Source organism: Octopus bimaculoides, chromosome 11 (assembly GCF_001194135.2).
Source record: "Octopus bimaculoides isolate UCB-OBI-ISO-001 chromosome 11, ASM119413v2, whole genome shotgun sequence".
Classification (NCBI taxonomy): domain Eukaryota; kingdom Metazoa; phylum Mollusca; class Cephalopoda; order Octopoda; family Octopodidae; genus Octopus; species Octopus bimaculoides.
The window spans coordinates 44,392,512-44,416,150 of NC_068991.1; the positions used below are offsets into that span (position 1 = coordinate 44,392,512).

At 36.2% G+C, this 23,639-nt stretch overlaps 1 protein-coding gene across 1 annotated transcript in view; it reads right to left on the bottom strand.

The window, feature by feature from the left end:
• The window catches only part of LOC106869497 (adenylyltransferase and sulfurtransferase MOCS3), a 32,872-nt gene that overhangs the window by 1,418 nt on the left and 7,815 nt on the right, over nucleotides 1–23,639 (bottom strand). The window contains exons 5-11 of the mRNA XM_014915261.2: nucleotides 22,955–23,029; nucleotides 21,100–21,217; nucleotides 18,830–18,938; nucleotides 14,558–14,620; nucleotides 11,182–11,342; nucleotides 7,113–7,160; nucleotides 880–979 (exon numbers count right to left, since the gene is read on the bottom strand). Coding sequence (XP_014770747.1) covers nucleotides 880–979; nucleotides 7,113–7,160; nucleotides 11,182–11,342; nucleotides 14,558–14,620; nucleotides 18,830–18,938; nucleotides 21,100–21,217; nucleotides 22,955–23,029 — 674 coding nt within the window. The remainder of the gene's footprint in view (nucleotides 1–879; nucleotides 980–7,112; nucleotides 7,161–11,181; nucleotides 11,343–14,557; nucleotides 14,621–18,829; nucleotides 18,939–21,099; nucleotides 21,218–22,954; nucleotides 23,030–23,639) is intronic.

Consider the following 23,639-nt stretch of genomic DNA (forward strand, 5'->3'; position numbering starts at 1 on the left):
ATGGACCCAGTGAGAGTTCATGTTTCACACTTATAAAGCAGAATTATAACAATTTCTGTGAATATTCTCTTTTCAAACTGTCTGGAATGGGCTCTACATATCTCGATGCTCTTCAAGCCTGTCGTGAATATCCTGCTGAGTTCACATCCTATCACTAGCACTGTTGTTGTTGTTTAGCTCCAGGTCAATTCAGTTTCATTAAACCTATGATCAAATGCATTCCAGCCATGAATATTCAATCTTATATTCAGTGTGTGACACACAACTATGTCCTTGTTTTAGGTGATATGATACGACAGAAATTAGCTACTTTTAATACATGAGCTGTCATATAGAGGTTCCTTTAATACATTGTATCTACAGGCAACACATTTTCAATGAACAACTCCCGTCTAGAAATAAGTATTGCAATTAGCTTGATTCAGCAAGTAGTGGCAATATAGTGCAGTTGAGTATGTCATTAACTTAGTGTAGCAGTTATTGTTCCTCATTCATCATTGACATCAATGTTGATAAATGAATTGATATTCTGCAGTGGAGTTAATGATTATTTCATTTATATACAACAGCTGAATTATAGGCTTTCATATAAAGCCATGTACAGTTGAAAACCTTCTATCTCTAAGAACATTACTCTTTCATCCATCTAAAGTACTGGCACCAGGTTGATTATTGTTTTCTATTAGAAAACTTTACCTTTTTGTTTTTAACCTTATTGTAGATATTAAATCTGGTTTCTTCTCTTTCAACTACATTAATTGTACATTTTTGTTTGAAATTATAAGTTTTACAGATTTGTCCAAAACAGTGGCTCTTGACTATTTGCAAAAGTAATCCAAATAATTCTGTCACAGTTTTCAATGCAATTCAAAAGGATACTGATAGCCTTCTTTGGCAGAGAACAGATTTCTAATTCAACAGGTTGTCGAACATCAATAAGGACATGAGGCAAGTGTTGGTCAAGAAAAGTTTTGTATTCCTGCAAACAACAACAATAATTTCAAATTTAGGAACAAGGCCAGAAGTTTTGAGGGGAAGGGTTACTTGATTATACTGACTCTACTACTTGACTGATACTTTATTTTATTGACCTGAGAGGAATGAAATAAAAACTTCACTTCAGGATTTGAGCTCAGAATGTAAAGAGCTGAGAGAAATACTGCAATACATTTCATCCAACATCCTACAGATTCTGCTTATCTACTTCCCTTATAATAATTGTTTTTAAGAAGGCGGTGAGCTGGCAGAAATGTTAGCATGCTGGGCGAAATACTTAGCGGTATTTCGTCAGTCTTTAAGTTCTGAGTTCAAGGTTAACTTTGCCTTTTGTCTTTTTGGGGTCAATAAATACTAGCAACGTATTGGGGTTGATCTAATCAACTGCCCCCCTCCCCCTAAATTTTTGGCCTTGTGCCTAAAGTAGAAAAGAATTGTTTTAAATTTATGGACAAGGCCAGCAATTTTTACAGGGAGGTAGTTAGTCCATTATATGAACCCATGAACCCAGTACTTGATTCTGGAAAGATGAAAAGTAAAGATGATTTTGACATGATTTGAACCCAGAATGTAAAGAGCTGGAAGGAAATACTGCAGGGCACTTTTTCTAACACTAACAATTCAGCTCTTATTATGGTAGGCACTAAAAATCAGTGATGCTGTAAGAGAATTATCAGCAAATATGTAAAAGGTAGGTAAACAGTGTGGTTCATCATAGATAAAGAGTTGGATATTAGTGTTGAAAAACTAATTGGAAGGAAAACCCATGGAAAGGTGGAATATTTAAATCTTGGAGTCAATTTTTATATCACTGTGCTACTTAAAACACCAAAGTGGTTATTGTGGGGGGCTAACCATTCTCCAGATTGAAAAACTGAAATTGTTAGTGTAATTAGAAAAAAAAATAGGTTAATTTGGAAGAGATTTAGCTTAGATGAGATGCATACTGAAGTACCACCAATAATCTCTTTCTAGTGAGACAACTTCTGAAGAAGGTCTTTCAAAGAGTATCATATTTAGAATAGTTGTCAGGTGCAGATTGTGGAGGCACATGGCTTAGTGGTTACGGTGTTGCATTTGTGATTGTACCTGGACTGGGCAATATATTGTGTTCTTGAGCAAAATACTTCATTTCATGTTGCTGTAGTTTACTCAGCTAACAAAACTTACTAATCCTGTGATGGACCAGCATCCTGTCCAGGTAGGGAATATATATGCCACAGGATTCAGGAAACTAGCCTTATGAGCCTATGGATCTTTGATTCTTTTGAGGTGTAGATGAATAGTTTGTGAGAGCCCCATGTCAACCATGTACAAAGATAAGTCAAAAAGGTAAAAGTTAGCAATGTAGACAGGTGTCACACCAACACTCATTTCTCAGCTTCCTCCTGTTTATCATAGTTCAACAAGCCATAATATAGGAGTTTAAGACCAGCTATCCATGTAAGCTGATGACCTAATTCTCATAACTGATTCCGTTAAAGAATTAGAGAAGAAATTCCAAAGGTTGAAAGAAAACCAAGAATGATACTTCGTACCAATTATCAGATAACAGCACACTCACTAGTAAGAAAATGGGATCATGAGCTTTAAAATTGAACCAATATAGTGTGAAAGACTCAAGATATTAAAATATGTAAAGAACCAAACCACAGTAATATACAACAAAAAAATATATTAAAACAAAAACGTGCAATATGAAGGGAAATTCCATGATGCCTATCTTTTATGCTTATTTTTATGTTTAAGATTTTTTTCAAGTAGAGTGACTTAAATTGTTCAACAACAAGAATGCAACATCAGGGCAGTAAACTGGATGAGCATGCTTTTATAAGAGCACTAAACTCAATATAATTAAAATACATCATGCTAAATTGATATGAAATGAGCTGTTATACAGATTTGAAGAGAAAGACTGCATCAATTTAATGAAAATAGCAGTAACAAACTACCAAAATTTATCAAACAGAAACCCCAAGTTAACAATAAGATATCTCTCAATTGTTTAAGTAAATGTCATTGGTAAATTCAACCTAAATAACAACAATAAATGGTAATTATAAGTTTAAACATTAAGCAATAGCTTATTGTCTTTGATGTTACGACTGCAAAATGTAGCCCTTTCCAATTCAATGAACAAAATATTTAGTACAGTCCTTAAACCATATTAAAACAATATCTGCTGTGTTTTGGAACAATGACCTACATTGCTCTTCATGTGGTTACTTCCATACCATAAATCAATAGAGATAAGAGTATCTAGTGTCAACCACAATAATAGTTAGAAGTAGCTGTAGCTTCCTTAAGATACAATAGAAAATAATAATATATTTTGTCTTCACTAACCACACAATGAAACCAGTTATGAGCTGGATATATGTGTGTGTGTGGTATAGTGGGACAACAGAAAACGCAAACCCAAACAACAGATGCAGACAAATTCAACCTCCTCATCAGTTGACAAAATTTCATCACAATTTTGACCTTTTTAAAAATATTGTCAAGTTTGTCAGAGTCAGCAACATAAGCTACTTATGTATAAATAAGTGGACATGATAGATGAACAAGGACAGAGAAATTGAGACAAGTACAATAACAAAAGGTTTGTATACCAAAGAGTAAATAAAGAAGAGTTATGAGGAAAATAGGCAAGGATAAAACAACACAGATATTTATAGATATATAAAAGTGTTTTTTTTCTTCTTTTAATTAAAAAAAATAGACAAACCAGATTGAAATAAAGCTACTGACAAATAGAATGAGTAGTCAATTGAAAAAAAGAATGGGTAACTTAAAAACAGGAAGATCAAATGGTATCTTTTGGGAGGGAAATCATGCAGATGGATTGAAAGACAGAATGAGAGAAGAAGGGCTGTTGCAGAGATAATACAGAGTAGGGAGGGGTAATATGAAAAAAAGGGAAAAAACAGAAAGAGATAAACAGCTAAGGAAGGAAAATAGAGAGACGAATGAATGCAAGAAAAATATGTAAATAGAGAAAAATATAAGTATGCGATGATAGGTAAGCCAGTAGAGAGTGTCTGCCATGATCTCTGATCAATGGTTCCCACTCTAGGAAGGATCAGCCCTGAGATAAACTTGTCCAAGTCGGAGGTCATGAACGTCAACTATGATACAGAGGGCTTTGTAGCCTCCATCTTAGAGGTATGTTCACTACTTCACCAAGTACAGGTGACCTCAAAGGAGGATGTCCTTACCCTTGGTTCACTGATCTTCCTGCCTGCCATTCTCTCCACCTTCAGTTCTAAGCTCCTCCAGCTTGAAAAATGTCCACCCAGCTCTGTTCCTGTTAAGGAACTGCTTCACCATGCTAAAGCTATTGTACACCCTCCACAGTGCTCCTTGCTACAACCACAGATCTCAATGCCTGTATCCAACAGGTCACCAAAGAGAAATGCAACATTCAGTTTGACAACACTGGATGGCAACAGGTCATCTTACTCATCACATATGCTGACCTTGGCTTCATTTTCCAGTCTCATTGGCCTTGCTGGCTTTTCTCGATGACTTCTTACCGTGTTTTCATTAACAAGGTTCTTTACAACACAATTGAGGCATGTGAGGCAGCCGATGCAACATGGAGCCAGCTCAGCCTATGTCCCATTGATGTCCATCTCCTCCCCTGTATGGACGTCTGAACCTCTCAAAAGAAATGGGACACCATCCAGTGTAGTATGACAGCAGACAAGTTAGTGTGCCAACTTGACCAGCACTGTCTGGTATGTTTCTGCTCAGCCTCTGAGCCTCACAGCAGAGCTTGGATCAATGCAGTACCATCACTTGCAAATGGCACTAACCTTGATGGCAACTGCCTGCACATTGGCGTTTCCCTGAGGCTTGGTCTTCAGATCTGTGAGCCTCATGAATGCCGCTGCAGGTCCATTATGGATTCTTTTGGCCTCCACCCGCAGTCATGCTGTCATAGTGCTGACTGCCTTTAGCAAGATCATAAAGCATGGCGTAGATGTCACAGGCTTCCCTTCCCAGCTCAAGCCAACAGGTAGAAGACCGTGGGGATGGTAGAAGGCCGGAAGGTATTACAATTTTCTCATTCTGTGGCAGTAGGCCTCTCATCTGGGATGCCACATGTGATGTCATCTCCAGGGGCAACTTGGTATTATCAGTTACCAGCCCAGGCTCTGCTGCTGGTCAGGCTGAGGAAAAAAAAAAAACTGTTGAAGGTATCAGTCACTCTCTGACAGGTTTATGGTTGAGCCTGTGGCAGTTGAGACCTCCAGCATCCTTGGTCCCCAGACCATATCCCTGCTCACTGCTATCAGGGCAGAGATTGCTGTCTGCAAATGCAAGCCCAGAGAATCAGAGTGGCTGTTCCAGTGCATCTCCCTTACTATCATCCAGGGCAATGCCTTTTACATTTTGTCTGCTGGTGCCATGAGAAATGTTTTTACATTGTGAGAGTCAAGATTCTCTGTATTTGAGTAATACAAAGAGAATGGGAAAAAACATTAACATCTTTGAATATTATTTTAATGAAAACAATAGGCAGAGAAAGCTAAGCATAAAGAAATAAGAGAGGGTAGATAAATATATAGAGGTATAAAGAGAAGTTATCACATGATAAAGGGCAAAGATAATGTGCCTTTCAGCCTGGTTTACACAAATCAGGGGATGGGAAATAATGAAAAAACGACTGACTATCAACGTGATCAATTCAAAACAATGGCTAGCTTGAAAATGGGAAGGTCATGTGATGCCTTTTGGGAAAGAAGAGAAGGAAAGAGTAGAGGTAGGTAGAGAGTAAGATAGAGAGAGGAAGGGCCATTGCAGAGATAAAACAGCTGGGAAGGGTGAAACAGAGATTAATAAAGTGAACAACAAAGATAAATGGATACAAAGTGATCGAAGAATGAGTAGAAAGATACAATAGCAGAAAGCTAAATGGATGTAAACATAAAAAGAAAGATACATAAATAGAGAAAAAGATAGAAAGATAATTAAGTGGAACTGGTAGACAGAGTAAGCAATAGAAAGGTTAGTATAAGGAAGAAGAGACAAATAGACATGTGGACAGATGGATAGAGAGAAAAGATAAATAGATGGATAGAGAAGGAAAGAGAGGCCTTGAGTAAAAATCTCAAATTAAACAAACCAGGAAATGGAATAACACAATTAACCAGTAGAAAGGTCAATTCAAAAAAGAACTGGTGGTCTGAGATTCAGGAAGAAGGCTTCATGATGCCTTATGAGAGAGGAGAAAGAGAAAGGTACAGGTGGGTTGAGAGAGAGGAGTAAAACAGAGTAGGAAGTGATGAAATGAGGAGAGAAGTAGATAGAGATAAATGGATGAAACTGGTACTGTCGGCTACAATGATGAGAGTTCCAGTTGATCCAATCGATGGAACAGTCTGCTTGTGAAATTAATATGCAAGTGGCTGAGCACTCTACAGACATGTACCCTTATGTGAAAATGATGGACAATGAAAGCAATAAGGAAGTATAAAGAAAGAATGAAATCATCATCTAACATCTGTTTTCCATGCTGGCATGGGTGGGATGGTTTGACAGGATCTGGTGAGTCACAGGGCTGCATCAAGCTCCAATGTCAACTTTGGCATGGTTTTGATGGTTGGATACTCTTTCTAACATCAACCATTTTAGAGTGTGTACTAGGTGCTTTTTTTGTGGTACCAGCACCAGTGAAGTCACCAAGTAACTTGCAAGACAGGAAAAGAACACAAAAAGGTAAAAGTCCCTAAGTGGGGAGGGAAATATTTGAGGAGGGTGGAGGTGAATTTATGCCAAGTGTTGGTGGGTAGTTTAAATGCAATAAGGAACAAGCCTGTCTTGCTATAGTGAAGATACATGGCTAGCCTGCATTATATAAGGGTGGGAATAGCTGGGATGAAAAGATGGTAGTGATGGGGAGCGAGAGCAAACACTTAAGGAGCTATATATCAGATATAAATAACCAATCAGTTATGGCTGCATCATAGGTTTTCTTGATAGAGCTAACAACTCCATGAACACAAGTTAAAAACTATTGTAAATCAGAATACTTACACATAATGTCTGGTTGCAATAAGGAAAAGGAAATTTACAAATTGTCTGGCAACTAATTGGTCATATAAACTTACCGCTGCTGAAATTCGATGTTCATTTGACAAAGTGGATACATGAGTTTCCTGAAAATATATAATGACCAAAATTTAATGATACTTGGCTTTGTAGGAGTTATTGTGTTCCAAGAAAAAAGTACATCATTCCATTTGTGTTTTATGAACCTAACTGAACACAAAATTATATTTCCCACATCACAATTTATCAGAAAATATTATAAAAAGTTAAAATAAAAAAACAAGCAAAAACAATGATATTAAGTCATTACCATAATTAGCTTAACATTGACTTTCCAGTGTGTATACAACAGTTTCTCAAACTGGTTCTTTGCTTCATGTTAAAGCCTTACATCTTCAGAGTTAATTACTTTGTCTTAAATCTCTCTCAGCCTGCCTCTGCTACCTTAACCAATTCAAGAAGTGCTTGGAATTCAATATATACATATTGGTTTACATGTCCACACCAACTTTATCTGGTTATCCATAACCCTCACACTTGAAGTTCTGTACAATTTATGGCTACAAATTCTGCTTCCTCAGATCAACAAAAATCAAAAACGAGATGTTTATCGCATACACCAAACAATTATTTCAAATGTACATGTATTTAGTTTGTCATTCGTGTTCATGCTTCACATTTAAGATTACATTCATCATATAATGAAGGATTCATCTCTTCACTGCATTTGCTTTTCATTTCTGTTCATCCCATCTGGACATTGGTATCATTCAATAAACTTTCCATGTCATTTAGTGCCAGTCAGTCCTAATCAAGCAGATCCATTATCAAAGATATTCCAATACTGGCCATCTTATTTTGTTTATCTAAGGCTACATTATCCAACATCACAAAGTGATATCCAAGAGAGATTTGACTGCCATTCCTAGAAGGTTAAGAAGCCATGTAGAAACTTCCAACATTGGCTAATGAATTCCTTTGTTACTTTCAAAAGTACAACTCAAAACATTAAGCTATAGTGGGTTAGATCACCCCTCTAATTAGATTATGTATCAAAATTTTACCAAATACAAACAGCTAATTAACGTTGCTTGTTTAAGAAATTTGAATTGTATTTCAAAGACTGATTCTAAAATAAAATAATTCAATATAAGCAAATGTAATGGCAAAAATATATTGGATCAAGGCAAAAGAAGCTGAATATGAAAAGGCAATGTGAAATCACTCATGCTTATGTTTAATCTCCAGGATCATCAAGAGAGGAATTTTGATTTTATGGCTTTATATGCATAAACATGTATGTGCTATATTTAGACATGTATATATTTCAACTAGAGGCATTCGACATTGCATACATTCTCCTATATCTTTCTTTGCTGACAACAGTCTTCATGTAAAGATTTTACTCAAAGAAAGAAACTTAAAAAAGTATTTCTTTCTTCATATTAGTCATATATAGCTACAAAAACTACTGCCACCACAACTACCAACAATTAGTAAGCTTCTTACACAACTGCTCAACATATACTCGCCTTAGAGCGAGTGCCTTGTCCCTGGCAATTCTAAAGAGCATTCTCTAGCCTTGTTTCTGATGAGGCAATCTTTCAAGTCCTTTCTAACTTTATTATGTCTTCATTCATTTGTCAATCCATTTAGAGAGTGTACTGAGTGCATTCTGTTGTGTCCCCAGCAAGACTTGAATCCTCACTGCCTACATTGCCACCACTCATTCACCAATTACTTTACTGAGTGTATTGGGTGCAATTTATTGTGACACCAGCATTAACTAGGTTGTTTCATTCCCAGCAATACTAGAGTTCTCTGTAATCTGGTTTCTCTCTTCCCTTAATTATCTTCATACACTCATTCCTTTCTTTCCCACACAACTGATGGGAAAAGAGTCAGAGTGGAGGAATGAAAGAATAGAAGCAAGAGGATGATAAAGGAGAAAGCAAGGGAGTGGTTGATAGCTACATGACTGTCGTTTGTAAAGAGATTGGATAGAAGCAACATGACCAAATGGGTGATAGGAGAAGAGTAATGGAAGTGGACCAGAGTTATATGAATGAGAGGGAGAAAGAGAGAGAGAGAGTAAAGAGTACATGATGATGACAAATGGATTGAATAGAAACAGCATAAGCATTATGATTGGAGACTGTGCACACTATAAAGTGAATGATGAATGAAAAGAGACAACATACAGTAGAAAGGACTAGAGAGATTGTCTTGTTGGAAACAAAGCTAGAACAGACTCTTTAACTTTGCTGGAGACAAGATATCCATGAACAATAAGGGAGTAATGAGAGAAACAGCAGGAGAGCAATGACTGGCAAAAGATCAACAAATTCAATTTGATGTCATCCCACATTACACAGATAATGTGATGGAAGAGCAAAGTGATAGAAGAGAGACACATTGATAGAAGGGTGAATGAAAGATGAGGAAGTAATGAAGACAGAGTGAGAGTGGTAAATGCAAACTCAATATGAACTTAATAGTAATGAGCAACCCACCTTACAATCCTAATCTCCATGACTACTACCATCATTTTTACATGTAATTTTCCTGGCTCGCAAGTTAGGTATTTCCACTGTAGCACAGCATTTCACAAGTCACAGACCCCTGTCATCTCCCTTATGAGGTTCTACTTCTCGATACTAGTCTTCACTACTTTGTCCAATGTCTTCTTTGGTTTCTCTCTTCCACAGATTCCATCTATTTGGAGCATTCAGCATTCTTTTATACAATGGACATCCCCCATAGGCATCAGTGTAGTCTTTTCTATTGCACATGACATTTGATTCCTCTTGCATCCAGTTTTCCACTCACCCTCAGCTCATTTGTGTTCCATCACTTATGCAAACTAACATTCTACATCCAGTACAGCATGCTTGACTCATTTCTTTTCAGCTTTCATTAATCCTCTGCATTCAAGGTCTTTGTCTACAATGCATCATTGCACTTCACAAACTATCATCGTAAATCTGTCCATCAATCTTTGCTGCTAGCAGAGGTAATAGTGTGCTAAACTTTGTCCACTCTGTTCTTATTCTGGAACTATGCTTTAAAACACTTCCACCAGTAATTTGGTCACCTGCATAACAAAAGCTGCCTCAGTTAACCTAGTTTCCAGGAATAAGTACATGTTCTTCAGGAAATGTTCTGTGAATGTTGTTTAGCGTTACAGCTCCGATTGAGTAGTCCTACAATCAAAGATGTTCCAGATGTTACAATCCCATCTTTACTTCAGCAAAGTATATTTACAACCACATTATCCCAATGTGTTCTTCCTTTTTTAAAATGGCAGAGTGTAATTTAAGGGAGATTTGACTGCTCTTTCTAGAAGGTCATATAACATATGGCGGTACCATCCCTGGCTCATGTTGTGTGAATATTTTTTCATTGAATGAATTTATCTCTCATCAGTATAACAGTGTTGCACTTGGTATATGGGTCATTGTTGATTGGTATTAGCCATATGTTGTTACATAATAAACCAAATGTGAAATTTGTTGAAATACATTTTATTGTTATTGAAGTCATTTACAATATTTACATTTATACATAAAAGTTTCCCAGTAGTTGCCAATAGTGTACTGTAGAAGGCTATAATTGGACATAGCTGTAATTAAGTTATGGATAAAATTATTAGTATCATGTCAGAGGCAAACTCCAGGTTGAATTTCAGCAAAGAAAAACTTGATGTTGTAAAGGCTAGTTGCTTATGCTTCAAAGGGCTGCTCTTTGATCTAGTCAGCTTCTACTTTTATAACTACAAAAGCACAGGAACCTAATGTTCTATATGGCATGATATTTCTGCTAGCTGATTGGTTGATAACCAGAAAACATCACCTGGCATGAGTGTGGTCTTGTACTGGTAACTAAAACTGTGAGATTTTTATTCTAGGTCTCACTACAACAGTATTGAATCCAGAGCTCATGAAGACATTATTTATCATCAGACACATACACACACTGTTGAACAGTTTATAACAACCAATAACAAAAACAACCTTAATGCAAAAAAATATTTCATTAAACAATTAAGGTTGTTTTTTTGCATTTTCTGTTCTAGAGAATAATGGTAAATTTTCTGAAAGGAAGAATAGCTACATTATAAAAACCTACCTTATCATTTGATTGAGAGCCACAAAACTGTTCGTAGTCTATCAGCTTTGGTTTTGACCCATCTCCACAAGCAATGCAGTTCTTTTGACTTGGACGAAGTTTTACTTTGTGAAACGAGCAATCCATACCATCAAACAGAAGTAAGTGCTGTTTCAGTGAAGCTAAATCTATTGTTAAGGCATAATGCATTTACTATATTACAGTTGTCTTTGTGTTTGCAAATTTATGCAAATATGTGACAAGTACAGGAAATTAATTATAAAAGGCAAAAAAGGATGAAAGTGTGGATATGTGGTCAAACAGTATGTTTTTCAAACACATTTCTGGGTTTGATACTATAGCACTAATGTCATCTATCATAAACACTGAATGACTTAAACTTTCTAAGTGAAATTTTTGTATCATTCTGTCTTATCAATAATATTAATATGCCAACTTGTTCTTTTTGTACGTATGGACCTGTGGTGTGTGTCACACTTACTTCAGAGGAAGAAGTGAGTGGCAAAGCAAGAGAAAGGCAGTAAGAGAGAAAGAGAGAGAGTGAGAGAAACAGTAAATGGTAACGGTGTTCGTTTTGTGTTTTTAAATGTTTCAGAGAAGAAGTAAGAGAGAATGAGAGAGAAAGACTGAATGAGAGAGAGAGAGTGAGAGAAAGAAAGAGAGAGTGAAAGAGACAGTGAGTGATGACAGCGTTCATTTTGTTTTTAAATGTTTATCACATCGCAAGAAAAGTAGATACATAAATTGAAAGAAAAGTTGATACATAGATACATACACACATTGATAAATTAAAGCAGGAGAGAGGAGGGACACAGAGGAAATGAGAGAGACAGTAGATACATAGATCAAAAGAAAAGTTGATACATAGATACATACACACATTGTTAAATTAAAGCAGAAGAGAGGAGGGACACAGGAAATGAGAGAGACAATAGATACATAGATCAAAAGAAAAGTTGATACATAGATACATACACGCATTGTTAACTCAAAGACAAATAACTACAGCAAATACTGGATGTCACTTTCACTTTTCATTACCACATGAGGATAAAATTAACTCACAAGTGGCAGAGTACTCCACAGATATGCATATCATTACCATAGTTATCAGAGATTCAGCCTCGCACAGAACAACTCATTTTGGCCAGCTGAGTGGACTGGAGCAAGGTAAACCATCAAGTTGTTGGAAGAAAACGGAAAAAGATCTTATACAGGGGCAGGAAAATCCTTTTAGTCATTAGGGTCACCATGAGTGTTAATCAGGTCCTAACAGCAGCATTTGTGGGTCTCACAGATCTGGAGGCCAAGCCCCCAGATAAACACTGATGCGCAGGCTGTTATTATCAAACTGAGTGAGAGTCAAGGGTGATTACATGATGGAATAACAATTATTTTGTCTTAGCTTTCACTGCTTATACTAAACACATGATGTTTTTGCCTTACGATATGAAACATTTCCTTTCCTTTCACTCTTTTTTAAAAAATGGCATTCCATCAGTTACGATGACAAGGCTCCTTTTTATCTGATCAATGGAACAGTCTGCTCATAAAATTAACGTGCAAGTGGCTGAGTACTCCATAGACATGCATACCATAAGGTAGTTCTCAGGGAGATTCAGCTCAGCATCACACATAATGTGACAAGGCTTGCCCCTTTGAATTACAGCTACAACTCAGTTTTGCCAGCTGAGTGGACTGCAGCAAGGTGAAGTAGAGTAATTTGCTCAAAAACACAGCACACCACAGAGAATTGCACTCATGACTTTACGACCATGGGCTGAATATCCCTAACCACTGAGCCACACACCTTCACTCTCTTAACCATAGAGAAAAGGAATGAGGCAATAGAGACAGAGAAAGGAAAACCTCAGTCATTTACAATGACAATTATACTGAAATACGATTGATCTTTTCTAGCTCTTTACTTTTAACAATGAAGAAGAGGGAAAGACATTTAGTAAGGAATAGAAGAAAAGACTAAAGTGATAGTATATTGTCAACTTAATGTGACAGTCCCATAAAAGGAGAAGAATGCTGTTATTTAGCCCTAGGAAACACCGTTTCCTGTCGGACTTGACACATTTTCTGTGTCCTTATGTTTTCAAAGTGAAGATAAGCACCTCCACCCAGCATCCAGAGACTAGTTTCAGAGTCATTGCTCATCATCAGTCTGGAGTAGCATCGCTTGCTACCTGAATTTTTTATTAAGACAATAATGTCACATATAGATGGTACAGCACAGGCAACACATACAAATGAAGTTAATGCAAGTTCAAATGAACCTTATTTGAAAATTTTAATGAAGAGATGAATTTTATATTAAATAGTCTTTTTTTTCCCCTTTTGTGGAGGGGATTATGCCCAGTTGCCTTAATGGCTCAGCAGCTACCTCCTTTTTTTTTTTTCTCCCAATGCAGATTAATTAGGGTTACTAGCACCCAACTTTCTTAATACAGCCTTCCATCTTTCCTCAAACACACTTCGTGACAGGATTTTCTTCTCCAGCCCTATCTTGCTCTTCAGATGATATCTGAAGTATTGTATTAGGTTGTCAAGAAAGTTCTTGCGGTTTTTAACCTTTAAATTCAGATGCACATATCTCGGCTCAAACAAAACTTTATTAATCGAAATAAACACCATCAGAATCAACACACTTTTGTCAACGCGAAACAAGTTTATTTATGCCAGTAGCGTAAAAATACTGCATTCTGGTAGCGATGAAGTCGTTGAAGGCGTGTTTGGCATTGTCTTGGTTTTTAAAGCATTTGTTATGCAGGAAGTCGTCGGGATGCTTGAAAAAGTGGTAGTCGGTAGGTGAGAGGTCTGGTGAGTATGGCGGATGAGGTAGAGTTCCGTAGCCCAATTCATTCAACTTCTGCAGGGTAAGTTGTGCAGCATGTGGCTGAGCATTGTTGTGGAGAAGAATTGGTCCTTTTCTACTGACCAATGCTGGCTGTTGTTGTCGGAGTTTCTTATGCATTTCATCCATTGTATATTTACATATATGCATGTGTGTGTGAGCATGTGTGTTTTACACCTGTGATTGCTTGTACAATGCAGCAGGTGTGATGTCAATTTTTCTTGTCAACAAATCATCCAATCACATCGAGCCTTTGAAACCATGTAGAATAAGATATGTCTTATTCAAAAAACAAATAAAGGTTTGTATCAGGAAGGGCATCTGGCTGTAAAACAATGCCTCAGATAACATATTCATCCAACCCAAGCAACTATGGAAAAAATGGACATAAAACTAATGTATCAATATTTGCATTTTCTAGACTTTACCAAACTGTCAATAGCTCCTAAAGCAAAAAAAAATACTGATATAGATCAGACAAAATACAATTATCAGCTGTCATTTGAAGGATACACTGTAAACCACAAGCAATTTTGATGACTTCTAAGGCCTGTAAACATCCAATAATTCCAGGAACTGAAAAAAGATAGCATTATCATCATTATATCAGTAATTATCATTATCATTAATGACTACTGTCGTTAATGTTGCTTTAATGTTCATTTTTTTCCCCCTATTTTGGCAGATGATATATAATAAATGAAATGGATAGTGCTAGCAACCCTTACAATACTTCACTCAACATTAAACCAGCAAATCAATAATAATAATGGTTTCTAATTTAGGCAGAAGGCCAGCAATTTCTATTGTGCCATACAAGTAGTCCAATAACGTAATGCAGAGTGGTTGGATGTTTATTCGACTGCTGTTCCCCCAGTCACTGAGCTGACCACCTTTTATCAGCAACAGCGTATATAACAATGTGAAACTAAGTACATTTAGTTCTGTATCATTACAACATCCACCTTTTCTTTAAGCAATTCCCAGACTAATAAAACTGACAAATGAAAATAGGGTTTCTTTTCCCTCAAAGAAAGAAAAAAAAAACTGTTTTGTTGCAAGAGCAATTCGCAACATGCACTTCAAATAATATGAACAGTTTTATGGTACAAAATTTTTGTAGTGTTCCGGTGTTTTCACTGTTCTGCCTAATCTTGTAATTCTTTTGGGGGTTGGCATTGAGCACTTCTCCTGCATCTAGCCATTATTTTGTGTTTCTGTGTTGTTATCAGGAGGAGTATGTGTGATTTCTTTCCTTGAGTCAAGTTGAGTAGCATGTTCCATGGAGTTTGTAGGGTCTGCTGGATGGCTGACTGTCTCTATGTTGTTGGGTGATCTGGCAGGTGTTTCCATCTGAGTGGTCTGTTCATATTGTCTGTCTATGCCTATCCCAGTATCTCTCAGTTCTCTTCTGTTTCTCTGCAAATCTCCATGTGTTGTTTTCACAAAGTAAGACTTTGGTTCTTTACATTGTCTTGCTATTTCTCCAGATATCCAACATTTGTTGTTTTTGTCAAGGACTCATACAGCTTGTCCTTTGTGCAATAGAGGTAATTCCATCTTTGCGTGCTGGCCATATGCTGTTTTCATTTGTATTTTCTTTCCTTCAAGAAGTTTTCTCTGTCTTTGAGTTTCAGACAATAGCTCCAGTGTAATAGCACAAGTGTTGCGATCGGTCTGCCCAATAGGATCTCAGCAGGTGACAGAATCTTTGAATTAAATGGTGTGGCTCTTAGATTCAACAATGTATTGTTTATGTCTTCTTTGCTTTGTTCACATTTTTGGATTGTCTTTTTAATTGTCTGTACCTTCTCTCTATGAATCCATTTGATTGGGGATACCTTGGTGATGATGTAGTGTGTTGAATTCCCCATTTGTGTGAATTGTTGAAATGGTTTTCCGGTATATTGAGGACCATTGCCGCTGAAAATTTCATCAGGTCTGCTGAAGAGAGACATAGTCTTTTTGAATTCCTCTGTGACTGCTTTGCTTGTGGTTTCGCTGAGGTGAGTCACAATTGGAAATTTGGAGAAGTAGTCACAAATGAGCAGATAAGTTTTGCTGTTGATATCAAATAGATCTGTTCCTAGTTTTTTCCATGGTGCACTGGAAATGTCATCAGTAGTTCTTTGTTGTTGGCAGTTGCAAATTCTTGGCATATTTGACAGGATCTGCACATTTCTTCGATGTCTTTATTGATGTTTGTCCAATAGACACCTTCATGAGCTGTACTAGAATGTCATGTTGTAGAGGAGGAGGTATCAACATTTGTGTCCCTTCGAAGATGATTCCATCTTCTACAACCAATTCATCTCAAAAAGACCAGTATGTCTTTATATCATCTGGGACTTGTTTGATGTTGTCTGGTCACCCATAGGTGATTGTTTCCATCAGTGTAGCCAAAGTAGAATCTCTGCTGGTGAACTCATGCAGTTGGTAACGTTTGTTGATGGAAAAATTGACAAGGTCAAATTCAGATTGGTGGATTTGTCTTGCAGTCAATTTGATTCCATATACTCTCAAGTCCAGGTCAATGTCTTCATTGTCTTCATGGCTTGAGAGGCGAGAGAGGGTGTCAGCCAATGTCATGGTATGCCTTGGGCAGTATTTGATTTTGAAACCATATCCCTGAATTTTCTGGAGCATCCTTTGTAGTCAGGGTGGTGCTCGAAGAAGGGGTTTTTCTGCGATCACCACCACGCGCAGTAGTATAGTGAGGAAGGAAGGATATGTTCTCTATGGATTTTCTCCACTATGATGGCTAGTAATGGACACAATTGCTCTATGAAAGTCAGATTTACAGTTCTCTGTTCTAAAAACCTAGCTAAAAAATATTTCTTTAGGTTACCAGATCCTTTTGCCAAAATAAATGTTGATGGTTCAGGGCAGTGCCACTCAACAGAACTTTGTAAAAATACTCTTGATCCTAAATGAAACCAACATTATGGTTTATGTATCGGCCAAGAAGATTCTGTTACCATAAGTATTTGGAACCATAAAAAGATCCAAAAGACACAAGGCACTGGCTTCTTTGGATGTATACAAATCACTTCCAACAGTTGAAAGACACTGGCTTTCAACGGCTGGAATTGCAGAAAAGAAATGCAGATTATCATAAGCCTTATATCCAGAGACAAAGATAGTACAGCCCCTGCTGCCATTGACACACCTTCTATTCAGCCAGTTGTACTAAATGACCCCAATGAACTTTGTGATGGCTGGGAAGAAAGGACAACTGCCGATGGTAGAGTTGAGTGTCAACCATGTTACACAGACAATTCACTGTGAGCAACCTACAAGGCCCGCATCGGAAACACCATCCAAACGTTTATCAACTGCTTTTATCTCAGATCCAGCTGTGGTCATGTCTCCTGATAAAGAAAACACTGGCAATGTCAGAAGTAGTAATAGTCAAAATACCAGTAATATTGGTGGCAGTAATAGCAGCAGCAGTAACTGTACAAGTGTAAACCACAGCTTGTCAACAAACAACAACAGTAGCAGCAGTAACAACAACACTCCTTCTATAGAAACAAACAATAACAACAGAATGTTGTAACAACACTGGTGGTGATGGCAATAATAGTTCAGGTATGCTCTCCAGACGGCAGTCAATGCGGCACTGAAATTACTTGAATAGATCCCATTGCTGCTACCATATTGTGACATACAAACACTCCAATAACGTGATGCAGTGAGGTTGGTTGTCTATTTGACTGCTGTTCCCCCTAGCCACTGAGCTGTCCACCTTTTATCCATGACAGGGTATTTAACAATGTGAAACTAAATACATTTAGTTTTGTATCATTACAAAAATTTCAAAAGGAGTGGTTTAGTAGTTACCATCATTGGAGAGATAAAAGGCATTTTGTCTGACACTCTAATGATTCTGCCAATGTACTGTCTGTGCACAAAGCCAACAATTTTAAGTAGAGGGATTTAGTCAATACCATCATCCCTGGGACTTGACTGGTACTTTATTTTATCAAACTCAGAGGGAAGGCATAGTAAATGTTGGCAGAATTTGAAATCAAAATGTAAAGAGCTGGAAGAAAAACCACAAGGTATTTTGTCTGATGCTCTAACGATCCTGTCAATCTACTGCTTTCATAATTGTTTCTAATTAAGGTACAAGACCAGTAATTTTAGGGGAAGAGGTTAGTCAAATCAATCTATGAATTTGACTGGTACTTTATTATTTTATCCGCTCTGAAAAGATGAAAGGCAAAGTTGACTTCAGTGGGATTTGAACCCAAAATATGAAGAGCCAGAACAAATACTGAAAGGTATTTGTTTGATGATCTGATGATTCTGTCACCCACCACTATTAACAATAATAATTCTTTCTAATTTTGGCACAAGGACAGCAGTTTTGTGGGGAGTAGAAAATCAATTACATAGACCTGTGCTTTACCTGTATTTATTTTATTTACCTCAAGAGGATGAAAGGAAAAGTTGACCTCAGTGAAATTTGAACTCAGAAAGTAAAGTTAGACAAACTGCCACTAAGCACTTTGTCTGGCATGCTAATGATTCTACCAGTTTGCCACCTTAACAATAATAATAATAATGTTCTTTTTTTTTTATTTAGGCACAAGACCAGCAATCAACCCAGTACTTAACTGGTACTTATTTTATTGGCTCCCAAAATGAGGAAACCCAAAGTTGACCATGGTGAGACTTGAATTCAGAATGTAAAGAGTGATAAAATATACTGCAAAGCTTTTTGTCTGATGTTCTAACAATTTTGCCAAATAATAATATACATTAAATATAACTACTTACTCACGCCCAAAACCCCTCCATCTGAGCAGTTAGTTACTGTTTCTGGTAAAGGAGGCTGAGGGAAGAGACAGCGGTAACAGGGACCTCCATCATAGTTGTAAACAGTCAACTGTAAAACAAAATAAAACTATGAATGCCAATCAAGCTTTGATTTGTTTATCTTTAACTCTAAAGTTAACTTAGTAGATTATCAATTAGTAAGTTTTATGTAAAGAAGGGATTTTTTTAATCTTTAATATAAATAAAATAGATTTAATAAGAGAGGAAAAACATGCTCATAATGTATTGACACTTAATGAAGATAAAAAATATTCTGCTTTGTATTTTTATCTTTTAAATATGTGATCCTATTATAACCATAATCATCAACAGTAATGTTAATTCCTCTCACTACTACATGTCCATTATCACAACCTGCATTATAACTTCCACTGTCGCTATTATAAATGTAGTTTTAATTTCATTAACACTGCCATTGTTGCACTCAAGTTTCTTTTCATTAGGTCGTCAAGTATGAAATTTGTAGAAAAGAAAAAAAAGTTTGCTAATGTTTTATAAATACAAGGAATAGTTTTATTCATCAAAGTATGCACCAATATTGCCAATACACTTTTGCCATTTCAGCGGTAGTTTGTCCAGCCTGGAACTGTAAAAGCCTGGCAATATAGAGTCAATAAAATCTTGGAAGGCCTGTTTTACAGCATTGTCGGAATAAAATTTTTTCCTATCAAAAATTTATCCAAATTCTGGAAGAAGTGGTAGTCAGTGGGGGCAAAATCAGGTGAGTTTGGTGGATGATGGAGAACTTCCAACTCCAACTCCTGTAGTTTTGCCAATGTCATTTTTGCGATGTGTAGTCTGGCGTTGTCTTGCAATAAAATAGGAGTGGATCTGTTGACAAATCTAGGCTGTTTTTTTGTAAGTTTCTGCATCATTCGGTCTGCAGTATACTTCGACTGTGATTGATGAGCCAAGTTTATTGAAATCATAATGGATCACACTTGCATCAGACCACCAAACACACACCATCAGCTTCTTTTTGATGAATTTTGCTTTTTATACTATGTTTTGGTGGCTTGTCTTTCTCCAACTATTGTGCTGAATGTTTGCAGTTGTTGTATTGGATCCATTTCTCATCACGTTACAATTCGATTCGAATATGATTCATTTTTGTGACGAGAAAGTAGCATAATGCAGGTTTCCAAACGTTGATGTTTCTGATTTTCCTTGAGTTCATGTGGAACCCACTTATCCAACTTTTTCACTTTACCGATTTGAATTAGGTGAGTTAATATTGTTTGCTAACACCAAACAGCAACGATAATTCATGGACACTTTGAGATGGATCTGACTCGACAGTAGCTTTCAGCTCATCATTATCTACCTTTGTTTCTGGTCAGTTGCGTTGCTCATTTGTGGGGTCAAAGTTACCAGAACGAAATTTTGCAAACCTATTTGATACTGTCTACAGTGTAATAACACTAGAATGAAACACTCCATTAATATTCCGAGCTGTCTGTGATGCTGTATTTCCAAGAAAGAACTCAAATTTTAAAACTGTACAAATTTCCGACTTATCCATCTCTTAACAAAAAATAGCAAAAAACGATTTATGAATACTTTATAAAATGCAAAATGAGTTAGAATAAAGAAATAGATGTGTCAGCTTTCTAACAAAAAATAAAGATTGTCAAAATATAATGGTGCAAAATGAGCAGCTGTCAAAGTTTGCCATATACCTTACAACAAATTTCATACTTGATGACCTAATAAATGTGTAAGGCTCCTACCTACCTGTATTTGTAATAAATACATGAGTCAGATTTTGGGTGGTGTATTCTAAATGCAGTCATTGTTTTACTAGTTTTTCTGTCCAGTCCAGCTTGTTCGTTTAACATTCAGTTGAGAATATTATAACTGCAGCTTATTAGTGCGTCATTTAGAGTATTGATGCCTATAACCTTTTATTTGCATTTAACTCTGCAGTAATTATTAACATGTCTATAATATTCCTTCCTAATCTTTCATGTGTTTCTGTTGTACCTTGTTTAGTACATTGAGTCCTAAGTATTTCTACGTTTGCTCCTAATTTTTTAAATTTGTGTATTATTTAATGTTATTAGTGTTCTTGATAAATTTTCCCCTTTTCAAAGTTGCCTTGACACATTTTTCAAATTTAAATTTTATACGAATTTCTCAAGTAATACAAAAATAAAAACCCTAAAGCAAATAAAACAAGTGTCTTGAAATAGATTGAAGAATATACTCACCTGTCCTTCAAATCGCAGAGCACTACCAGAAACCAGAGGCTTGCCAATGATGACACACGTATCATTAACAAGGTATCGTGTGGCAACATTGTCAGAGGCATCTATCACAATGTCATAACACAGATAAGTTAAGGAGAGCAGAATAATAGGATGGTTTGACAGAGCAATGTGAATAACAATTTATGATATGAATAGAAAACTTTAGTCATTTTTTTCATAGGTTAGTTAGAAGGACTGCACCCATGATATTTTTCAGGTCCTTTGGGATTGTAAGCAAAGAAGTTATTCTCTGGTCTGAATGCTGACAACAGAACTGATTCTGTTAAAAGTACCCAATAATCAGGTGCTGGTATTAATCAAGGCAATGTGTTAAAACTACTGTCTATCTAAGAACCGGTACAGTCCCTCTGTCAGGCATCCATAAAATTTCTACCAAACAAATTACACTCACAAGATTTTGGTTGACTTACAGCTATGGAAGAAGATATTTAAACACTTCAAGGTGTAGAGTAGCGAGATTAAATCCAAAACCATAGTTGTGAAGCCAAAACTATTCTTTACATCAACACAAGAAAAGGGGATATAGTAATTCAAATTGATCCCAATATATTACTGATATTTATTTGATTAACACCAGAGTACTGAAGAACTCATTCCAATCCTTTTGATGTTTTAACATGTATAGTTGAGGTATTGAGGTCCGATTAAAGGTAGATAATGTACTACTAGATATTACATTTTAATACTGATATTTTCAAATTATAGTACAAGGCCAGCAGTTTTTAGTGAGAGGAGGGATAGTTGATTATGTCTACCCCAGTACCTGATTGGTATTTTTATTGAACTTGAAAGGATGAGAGACAAAGGTGCCTTTTGTAGTGTTTGAACTCAGAACATTAAAAAAATCAGGAGAAATACTAAGTATTTTGTCTGACACACTAATAATTCAGCCAACTCACTGCCTTCATTTTAATACTAATAATAACAAATGTGAAACTTGAGGTTTTTTACAAATGTGGAAGCTGGAATACTAATGCAAGGGCTTAAAAAAAAACAAAGAAAATAGTTCCAGCTAAGAATTTAATTGAATACCTTAAATGCCACACCATGGTGCTAACTAGTATGAATGGGAAGAGATTAGAAGTCCTCCCATGACAACTAAGCTAAAACATGTTAAGCTGCTGAAGCGATGATCAGAAGGTCAAACCTTGACATGGATACCTTAGTAAAAGTACATTACCTAAGGCTGTAAAATAAACATCAATTTCATTTCACTTTTGGTACATATGGAATAGATATGTCAGAGTTGGCAGATTCATTCAATCCATGTTGATTAAATACTAAAATACGTGTTAAAATATTAAAACGACATGTTGTTATTTAGTTCTGGCCAGTAGATCTATGGACAAAGTATTTTCAACTGTGACTATTCTTTCTATTTTCACACAAGTATGTTCAGGAGTACATTATGCCAAGTGTCATCCCTTCTTTAAGATGGTGTTATTTGTTTTAGCAAGTCAAACAACTACCTTTCACACATTCATTCACTTAATGAAACTAACATGTGCCTGGAAGCAAAGTGTGTGATTCTACTCACCTAAATTTGCCTAGCTTTGATTTCGAATACACACACACGTATATATGTGTGAATTTCTGCTAGCATGTTTGTCAGTCAGTCTTATTGTCTATTTGTCTGGTCAAATACTGTTTTTTTTTCTTTCACACTGCATAATTCATTGTAGTCAACTTCTTTTTTCTAACACAAATTTAACTATTGTCAGACAATTAATTGATCACATTATTATTATTATTCAGTCAAATGATCCACCAGAGTATAGAAGCAGTAAAAGGATACTGTTGAATTATCTCAATGGCGTTGCTGCTGGTCAACTGTAAATGGTATGGTATATACTGTACACTGGAATTTAGTCTAACAAAGGAGAAAAATTTGTGAAAAACTCAAATCAATAAACAAAACACCAGTATACAGTCACATCAATGTTATAACCATCATCATTGCTTTTTAATGTCCACTTTACTTGTTTGCATGGGTCAGATGCAATTTGTTGAGGCAGATTTTCGAAAGTCAGATGTCTTTCCTGTTACCAGTCATGACTGGTTTCCAAGCAAAGATATACTTTCTCCTCATGATCACAACATGCTTTCACAGCAACTTGGAAATGAAAGAAACCACTTGTGTAACAATGGCACTTATTTACAACTGTTGCATGATGTCAAGACAAGGAGACAAACACACATATAAAATCATCTGTATTATTTTGTTTGTTAGTACAATCCTTCATGTAGGCATTCAAATATTATGCTTTAAACAACCTTCACTATGGAACTGAAATTAAAATCTTTAACAAATTAGTTAAAACAAATTAAAATCTTTGACATAAAGAAAACAATCTATTAAATATCAATAAATTTATGCATCAAAACAGAAATAAGAATATTTAGAAAACATGGAAATTCTGAGGATCCTGCTAGATATTATTATTACTAAGAAACTTTATTGAGTTGTATTCTTCTCCTTA